The sequence below is a fragment of the Kryptolebias marmoratus genome, linkage group LG9 (genome assembly GCF_001649575.2).
Source record: "Kryptolebias marmoratus isolate JLee-2015 linkage group LG9, ASM164957v2, whole genome shotgun sequence".
NCBI classification, from domain to species: domain Eukaryota; kingdom Metazoa; phylum Chordata; class Actinopteri; order Cyprinodontiformes; family Rivulidae; genus Kryptolebias; species Kryptolebias marmoratus.
The window spans coordinates 9,351,981-9,361,627 of NC_051438.1; the positions used below are offsets into that span (position 1 = coordinate 9,351,981).

At 46.4% G+C, this 9,647-nt stretch overlaps 1 protein-coding gene across 3 annotated transcripts in view; it reads right to left on the minus strand.

Moving 5' to 3' along the window:
• Positions 1–9,424, minus strand: part of hdx (highly divergent homeobox) — a 21,939-nt gene extending 12,515 nt beyond the window's left edge. The window contains exons 1-6 of one of the 3 annotated variants that reach the window (XM_017419661.3): positions 9,281–9,424; positions 6,755–6,921; positions 6,497–6,643; positions 3,809–5,008; positions 3,671–3,727; positions 1,035–1,181 (exon numbers count right to left, since the gene is read on the minus strand). In XM_017419661.3, the coding sequence (XP_017275150.1) occupies positions 1,035–1,181; positions 3,671–3,727; positions 3,809–5,008; positions 6,497–6,643; positions 6,755–6,889 (1,686 nt within the window). In that variant the 5' untranslated portion in view covers positions 6,890–6,921; positions 9,281–9,424. Of the gene's footprint in view, positions 1–1,034; positions 1,182–3,670; positions 3,728–3,808; positions 5,009–6,496; positions 6,644–6,754; positions 6,922–8,697; positions 8,894–9,280 lie in introns of those variants that run through there. The other 2 variants (XM_025006719.2, XM_025006720.2) reach the window with 2 other exon arrangements.
• Between the last annotated feature and the right edge of the window lie 223 nt (positions 9,425–9,647).

Consider the following 9,647-nt stretch of genomic DNA (forward strand, 5'->3'; position numbering starts at 1 on the left):
AGCCTCGGATGACGTCAGGCTATATAGCCTCTGATTGATCATCCGATGTGTCACAAGTGTGACTCTGTTGATACTATTACTCGAACTGCGCATGCGCGAAGGGAACATTCAGTGCTTTCAGCACCGCCCTCTGGCGGTCATCCGGGATTCATAGAACCGTAGTTACATACGTAACCTTCGTTTTCGTGTTCAGGTGGCTCAAATAACACAAAGGACGTGGAAGTAGTTTGACTGCAAAAACTTGAAACAGGAAAACAATTTCGAGTCTCAGCATTCACACGATAACCCTCTATTAAAACTGCTCACTAAACTGAACGTGAGGTTAAAAAAAAAAAAAAAAGGTTATTTAAGCTCTCGAAGTCATTTTTCTTCCTTGTAGTAGAAAAAGGAGCGGGAAGGCAGAGGGTCATGTGTGTGTTTGTGTGCCAGGGCATGGGGGGGGGGGGGGTACTATATTTAGCCCATTAGCTTTCCGATTGTGGCTTTGATATATAAATGCATGACTTTTAAACAACTTTGTGTAAACAAGTGAAACAAAAAAAAAATGTCTGTGACCTAGAAAAGTTGTTCTTTCCACAGTTCTCATAGCCCTCAAGAATCCACGCAAGCCTATTTTTACAGCCAGTCCTCTGTGGCAGTGTGGAAACCATAAAAAGCAGGAGAAACATATCATTTCAAAACGTTTCAAATGGGGGGGGGGTGTCTGACAGAATTTTGCCTGGCCAAACAAAAGCCTGTTGCGATTTTAAGAAAGTGCCTTTATTCCAGACGCAGCGGGGAGAGAAAAAAAGCCACGTCACAAGCGGGGCAGCGTAGTTACTGACCTCCATGCGGTTACCATAGCAACCCCTGTGTGTGTAGCTCTGCGCTCGCGAGTGACGTCACGGACGGATATCGCTCTGCGCAGATTTGCAAAGTTTATGCAGCACGGGAATTTTTTGAGTTTTCCTCGGATTCAATTAAAAAAAAAAACGCCAACTGCGCCGACTGACCCCCCACCCCTACCCCTGGCCCCCCTTTGCGCAGGTCTTCACCTTGACTATTTCAGTGTCTACGTTGAGCTGGTTGGCTGCGGCGGCGATCTTCTCCCTGCACACGGAGCCCAGGCTCGTCATGCCTCGGTCCCAGTAGCGCTTCAGCTGGACCAGGTCGCCGTCGCTGAACTGAGTCCGATCCTGCAGCTGAGGACACAAACCGTCTACGTGAGCAAAGGGCAGGAGAATTGACAGTTGCTGCATCTCATCCCTCGCCTTATTATTCATGTAACATATAGCCAAGTTAAAAAAAAGAGAAAGCATATACTTTTAATTGTGAAGGATATGAAAAAAACCTAAATCTTACCACCCTTTCACCCTCAACAAGCAGTACAACTGACACTAGTGCTGGGCGATATGACGACAGATATCGCGGGGACGATTTAAAAGTCTCCATCGTGCTACTTGTCTTCTATCGTCTCTAACATAACTTTATCAATTATTCATGCAAATATTTCATAAAGTAGGCTAGGACGAATGTATTAGTGCGCATACACATATACAGTTTATATAAGTGATAAATAGGAATAAAAATAAATATTTCGCAAAGAAGCTTCGTATTGTGGTTTTGCAACACAACGCTTGCTTTGCGCTTTTTGACTCACGCTTTACGGCATTTAACTCGTGAGTGCTGAAAGATGGAGACGCATGAGGTGTTGTACCCGGGTTCGCAACAAGTGGAGACAGCTAAGCAGGCTTTTACCAAAACGATGGGGTTACGTCTGTGACTCGGTTACATTTCGGGTTCAAGAAGTCCAACACAGAGCAGAAAAGGGTCATTTGCAAACTCTCCTCGTCCGACGCCAACACAACGAACCTCTTCTATCACTTAAAGGAGAACCACGAAAGAAGAATACATGACAATGCAAAAAAGCGCGAGGTCAGGCAAGTTGTAAAAGAGCCGGGGAAGGTTGTGAAAAGAAATAATGGAGTCATCTGTTGTCATTTGGTACATCTATATTACTGCACTAAAATACAGCAATTCTCATTTGTGAAAGTTCAGTTAAATGTCACTTCAAAATAAAGTTTGAAGCAAGGATTTTATTTTGTCATATTTTTCAGAGAATAACCGAGAACGTACTTAATTGTGGTATATCGTGATATATATCGTTATCGTGATATAAAATGGTCCATATTGTGATGTGTGATTTTTTTTTTTTCCCATATCGCCCAGCACTAACTGACACCATCAGAAAGTGTGAGCTTCACTGTCAAGGCTGTGGGAGTTTGCTGCTCTGTGTCATTCAGGTACGAGTTAAAGTGATAGTTCGCATTTTCTCAAGCAGGGTTCTGTTCTGTTGAAACGTTATGAGGAGTAAAATATGGCGTCTGTTGTAGACTGGAGCTTTGAAAGACCTCGGTCTGGCAAAATAAACTTGAATCATTGCCCGCTGCCGTGAAAGCCAGGCAGTCATGCACTGTAATTAGGGATGGGCGGTGATTTTCAAATATTCTAGTCTAGTTGAAATGGGCAAATTCGAAGAATTATTGCAACCCTAGTGGCTGTCCCTCCAAGTTGTTAACAGTACTTTTCCAGTGAAGGTGCTTTTTATTTTGTGTTTGTGTGACAGAACACCTACCGTGGCCTGGGCCACTTCCTGCAGGAATATCATCACATTTCTGCTGGAAAATGACAAGTGTAAAGTTTATATTATAGTGTTTTATATCAGTGGTGTCCGATCCTGGTCCTGGAGGGGCCACTTTCCTGCAGGTTTTAGGTGTTTCTCTGCTTTGACACACCTGACTTGAATGCCTTAGTGATTAACAGGCTTCTGTTGAACTTGAAGACCTGCTGAGGAGCAGGGAAACAACTAAAACCTGCAGGATAGTGGCCCCTCCAGGACCAGGATTGGAGACCCCTGGTTTATACGAACTGCTATGAAACCTTTGAGATCGTAGCTGTGGTAGGACAGCAACAGCTTGACTCAGTCTGGATGTTAGCTCGTCGATCCGAGTCAGAATTAAACCCCATTTCTCCAAACTGAGGTCGTTTGAAAACAAGCAAGACGTTAACTTTTTTTTTTTTTTAAAGAACCCCTCCTTTAAAGATCCAAACTGTCCCCTTGTTGCAATTGCAAAGATAAATGCCAGGTATCAACAAAGATATCCGGCATTTCTAAAAACAGGGCCATGCCAGATTTTAGAAACAATAAAATAAATAATAAAAAGGACTGTTTTGGAAAAAACTGTGATCTTGTGTGGACATGGGGCTCCTGTTAGAGACAGGGGGTTTCTACCTGGCAACCGTTTAAACAGGCCTGATTTGTTCAGCCTTTTTCTATCGGTGCTGTCATGAACTTGAGATGACATTAGAATGATCTCAGAACCTGGAAAAGATGAGATTAGTTTTTTTATGTCCTGATATGTAAAGCTCCAGACCTGAAAGAGGTCGCACTTTAAGTTTATTAAATATTCACACGGTGTAACACGTCGTGTCACTTGTTCATTTGAGGCTGTATTGATCCAATTTAAAAATGTTGAAAAGAAACAACAGAAACTACCGTCATCGCATAAAACCTTCAAACTACGTGAGAGAGGATTTCCTGACTTTGATCACATGACTGAATAACTCCGCTACTTGAGGTTGTTTGGTGATGTTCATATCGTTCACATTTTTTAAAATAAAAAGTACTTACAGTTCTCTTTCTGGAGTTGCTCAAAACCCAGGGGGCTGCAGAAAAGCCAAGTGAGGTCTGGACATGAAAACACACGTTAGTATCTTTTTTTTTAATCCCTTTGAGGGTCAGTGGTGCTGATGACGGAGGCTGCCCTACCTGAGAACTGGATTCTCCTGAAGGTGAGGTCTGTACTGTGAGGGAGTAGCTGCCCTGAAGTGTTGCGTTCCCATGAAGCACCGCGGGTCTGGAGCCGGTCGGAGGAGGAGGAGGAGGAGGAGTGCTTCTTCCTCTCCCGACAGACGCCTCAGCCCATGTCGGGCTGGCTAACGTCTGCTCCCTGTGGATGTGCGTCTGAGCGGCCATGTTCGCCAACTCCTCTTCCTTCTGCCACTCGTCTTCTTCGTTTCCCGTTTCCATGGCGATGGAGAAGTTGTGACTGGCGTCCAGAGGGCGGGGTGTTGGCCTGCGAGCCTCCTGGCTTCGCGGAGCAGACGAGTGGCCTGATCTAAGCCGGCCCTCGTCACCCTTTCCCGACAGGGTGAAGACCTGCTGAATGCGGGGCGTAAACTCGGAGGAGGGGCCGGCGCCTTGGGCGGGGAGGGAGACCCGGGCTTTCTGCGGTGGAGGCAGCTGAGGTTGGGGGTTGGAGTGAGGTCTGGGCTGAGGCTGAGCCTGGGACTGTGAGGAGGAAGACCACGGGCGGGGTTGCGTCGTACCGTACTGTCTAGTCCAGCTGTGAGGTACGAGCCCTGTTGCAGCACTTGCCCCCCCCTCCCCAGCAGATAAAGTGCCCTTCCTGACTGCAGTGTAGACTAAAGGTCCTGAGGCAGATGTGAGGGGTGGGAGAGACTGAGAGAGGGACACAGTCTTGGACTGGATGGGCGAGGACGTGGAACTGGTCCTGCTCTGCAGCACCTGGTTGATCAGAGACAAAGACGTGTGGACTGAGACCTCAGAGTCCGACTGGGACTGGGGGGCCGTGGGTCTTGTTCGGGAGTGAGCGACAGAGTTCAGGGAGTAGATCCCCGTCAAAATGACGTCGTTGTTGTTGTTGTTGTTGTTGCCGCTGCTGCTGAGGGGAGACGAGGACGAAGAGGACGAGGATGTTGACGAGAAAGAAGGGAAAGACGAGGATGGAGGAAGAAGATGCACGCGGTTCGGGATGTTTCGGGCTGCGGCTATGTCGGCAGGAAGCAGCGCGCCCGTTGCCAGGCCGTGATTGGACAGCGCACTTCCAGCCAACACGGGACCGGACAGTAGCCCTCCGGTAATGCCATGACCAGACAGGGACTGAGGCGCACTTCCGTTCAGATCGACCTTGGAGGCAAGTTTTCGCCTTTTGTTGCCAACCCAAGTCTGCAGGAAAGAGATGCAGGCAGCTCAGAAACATTTCAAAAATTTCTGTGAAGGACTGCTCATCGGCCATCACTTTCCATGTCTGAGTTCTAAACTTAGAGCATCTTATTAAGAGAAGGGACAGAGTTACAGCTGTTTTAATCAAACCTTGTAATTGACTTTACGCGCAGTCTCATGTAATATTGGGAGATCTCGCAAAATGTGTTAGTGCTCGGAGTACGTGTTGAGGATGACTCTCAGCTACTACAACATCAAACCTTAGCTTAATATTTGTAAAGCTGACTGAGTTACAGCCAGTTTTGTGTTGGCTAAAGTTGATTAGCTGTGGCGGACATATTGAATTGACTCCAGAAGTCAGACAGTTTTAGATGTCTAACCAATGATTACTTTTTAGGAGTTTCATTCAAATCCCTCAAGTCAGAGGTCCCCAATCCCTGGGCCGCGGGTCGGTACTGGTCTGTGGGTCATTTGGTACCGGGCCGCACAGAAAGAATAATTAACTTACAGTATTTCTGTTTTTTTTCCGGAGTCTGAACAACATTTATTTTGAAAACTGACCGGATTCTCTCCACTCCATCCGTCTCTGACTCCCTCTTGATGCGTGTCAGAACGCTTATCGAGGTCACGTGATCCGTTACCGCTAAAAACAAACCCACAAGCAGCAAAATGAGTAAAAAAACAAACGTTTCTGGAAGCCCTGGATGGGATTGTCTGGTTACTGAGAAACAGGCTCAGGGCTCCACTGATTCAGCGTTATGGTGAGTTGTATTCTTTGTGCACTTTATATTTGTGGTGTCTCTTATTTTGAAGGGCAAGTTTAAACACAGAGAACATCAGGAGGAGGAGAGGCTGTTATTCATGTTGATAACACAACACCAGGACACAGCTAACAAAGCTGGGAGGACACGTTATGTTTTTAAAAAATACCCCCGTTTTCATGCCGGTCGTATCATTTTATTTTGTTATATTTATCCGCCACACCTTTAAAGGCCGGTCCGTAAAAATACTGTCTGATAATGAACCGGTCCGTGGAGCTGAAAAGGTTGGGGACCGCTAGTTAAGTGGTTCATAAGATATTTTGCTAAAACATAGTGTTGACTTGAACAGTTAATGGCAAACTTTTAAGCAAAGATATTGTGTAATGTATAGTGCTCAGAGCATGTGTTGGGAATGATGCTCAGCTACTACCACGCCAAGTTTTAGCTCAACATCTGTAAAACCGGCTGAGTTAGAGCCGTTTCTGTGTTTACTAAGCTGAGTTTGGCTGTGACTCCAAAACATAATTAGTTGTAGATTTACATTTAGTGATTACTTTTTAAGAATTTCAATCGAAACCCCCCACTTGTGCGTGTGATATTTTGCTAACACTACAGACAAGTTAACACAAACAAAGGCGAAAACTTATAAAGACTTATCACAGCAACTTAAAACGAAAACAGACGCAACATAAGGCACTGCAAAAATGTCGGCACATTTCATTTGACCCACCCGGACCACACTGAAGTCTAGTTTGGCCTCCTGAGCACACTGCAGTATCAGCTGGAAGCACGCCTTGCTCTGATTGGTCATCCCATTGTCGTAGTAACGTTCCAGGATCCTCTGCTGTTCCGCCGTGAACACGGAGCGCAGGTTCATCTGAGGCACAGGCGGGACGACGGAGAGAGAGAAAGCTTTAGTGGGCTCAGGAAACGGGTCGCCTCCCGCGTCTCAAACAACAATACAGCGTGTCGCTCTGAATGCACTCACAGTCTGCAGGCCACGCCTCTGTGGCCACGCATCCATTCTGCTGCTGGAGGGGAAAGAGGCAGCCATGGAGATCACAGCAGCACCTCCATGTGTAGAGATCAGCACCGTTTTCCTCCGACTGTCCTCATCCTGCATCAGTGCGCCCGGTACGCCTCCGGGTGACGTGGCTGAGGGGAAGCCAAAGCAGAGGAGTCTTTACGAGTCAAGCAGGTAAGCAAGCGTTAAACGAAAACCGGGCCGAGTCCAAAAGTTAATCAGTTGCTGGTGTCCCTCCAATTATTTATTCCTGAAAGTTAAACCAAAACCTGTTGAGTGGTTTAATAAATATGTCGCTAACAGACAGACAGGGTTGACTCCAAATGTTGATGCCGGAGTTTCAAACAAAGACCTCCTGTGATCTGTCCGAGCTCAGAGTATGTGTTGGGGATGACTCTCAACTACCGACACACCAAATCTGAGCTCAGCAGCTGTAGAAACGACCGAGTCAGAGCCATTTTAGGGCCTGTTAAGGTTAATTAGCTGTATCGGCTGTAGAAGTACCTCCAATCATTACTTTTTAAAATCCATCGACGGGTTTATGTGATGTTCGGCTAACAGACAAACCAACACAGCCCCACACAGACACAAGCAATTATGATCGCCCACCTTTCACCCAATACATGGAAGTTATGCTTAACTGTTTATATACAGCAACTTCAAGCACTTTAGCAGTTGTACCACTTTAGGTTTCTTTAAAGTTTATCTAGAGTCTCAGACTGTAAATACTTACATCGATTACACAGTTGTACTGTTTGATATTATTGTACAGCCTCTGATGAAATGTATCTAAGCAAATAAACAAACTGAATTTGGAAAAATCGTGTTTCAATATTTCTCCCTCTCTGCCAAAAATCCTCGCATGGAAGGAGGCAGCAGAGAGAGGACGTTGGCATCATATGATGCCCATGTCTTTCTCTTCATTTTTGTCGTGTTGGCAAAATATTTCACGCACCACAGAACGGGTCTTACTGGAAAATCTCAGAGTGCAATAACTGGATGCTCGTGTACAACCCATCAACTTTTTGGAGTCAGCCAAATTCAAGTTGGCCGCCACGGTTAATCAACCTTGGAAAAAAAAAAAAAAAAGAGGAAAAAAACCACAAAAAGGTTACAACTCAGTGAATTTTACAGATACGGAGCTAAAATTTGGCGTGGTAGTGGCCGAGAGTCATCCCCAACGCATACTCTGAGCACAGACGGATCGCACGAGATCTCTTGATATCACATCAGACTGCGCACGACGTTATTGACCAAAACCCTTTGGCATTACCTTACAGAGTCAACCTTTGGAGTTGATTTAACTTTTTGAAAAACTGATTTATAACTTTTGGCGTCAACCTGATTTAAAATGGGTGCCGATACATTATGTGTGGGATCACACATAATGTTATTTTTTAAGGTTTGACCAAAAAGGCTTCAGCTTTAGATGATCCAAGTTAAAAAAAAAAAAAGATAGACATTCCTTCAGGGAGTGCTATAAGCCTTTGATTAATCATGTTACTGCTTATAAGTCTGATACATGTGTATTCTTGTGTGTACTGTTTGGAAACTACAGCTGATTAAAAATATTTCTTGCCCAACTTGAGCAGGAGTTATTTTCGTCCAGCCTAAACAGACTGCTCGCTTAAAACAATACAGAAAGGGGAAAAAAAGAAAAATAAAGTAGAAAGAGCGAGGAAAAGTTTGAGCATGCGTGTTAATGGCCGAATCTGTAACATGAACAAAATCTGATACAACACCGCGTCGAACTGTATTAGGGGGGGGACAAAACAAAAACAACTTTAATCGTTTCCACACCTAGCTCGATTTAAATACGTGCAAGTTTATGGAAGAAAAAGGGGGGGGGGGGGGGGCTACATGCGGACCCCCCGGCGAACAGCACCTCGCAGACGCGGNGGGAGTACCAGCAGCCAGCCCAGACTAAAGTAGCTCCGACACCCGGACGTCAGACAGAAGAAAAGAGCAGCGAGCGAGTGTTTAGCATATTACCGTGGCTGCGGGATTTGATAAACAGCTACATACGGGGATGTTGTACGACCAATAAGCACACAGCGGGTTTATTTTGGAAGGCTGACTGCGCATGGCTACTCTGTCAATATGGAAACACTGCGGCGAGAAAAAAGCAAAACAAAAAAATTGTGGGCACGTCGAATTAGTCCGCCTCCTGAGCGACAGTCGGCGGGGTTTAGAGACGTAGTTAACGCGAAACAGACTTCCACCTCCACGGCCGGGAGTTGAGTCCGAAAACGAACCGGGTAAGAAGGAGAAGCAGACATTAGCATGCAGGCCCGAGCGCGGCGCGCGGCGCTAGCTAACGTTAGCCTTAGCTTTCCCAATGGATAGCCGCGGCTCAACTTTTCCCTCAAATCTGTGATTTCCCGACCCCTGGGCGGATCTTTATCCCCCCCGAGCCTCGCGCCGACCCGGCAGCGACGGTCGCGTTCAGCGTTAGCCTCCGCTGAGACGCCAAATCACGTTCCTTCGTACCATTTTTGATGTTAAAATCAGAAGGACGTTCCAAATCAGCAGATTTCTTCACCCGTCCCCTCTGCTTAGACAATGAAATCAGAACGTCCGATCATCAATTCTAATCATGATTGTGACGTGTTCGCAGACAGGAGCCAATGGGAGCTCGAAATCACGGCTGTGACACTTGGAGAGGCGCCGTGGTCCCGCCCACCGTTGACTTTGTTCGGAGAGTTGCTGGAGGGGGAGGGAGGGAGGTCACAGGCGGGCAGGAGGGCGGCGGGGGCCGGCCTGGTTCCTCCTCACCTCACCGGTGTCACTGGAGGTGCAGCTTGGAGGAAAAAAGAAAGAGGCTTGAATTCAGAGCTGGGAACATTGAACCGAAAGC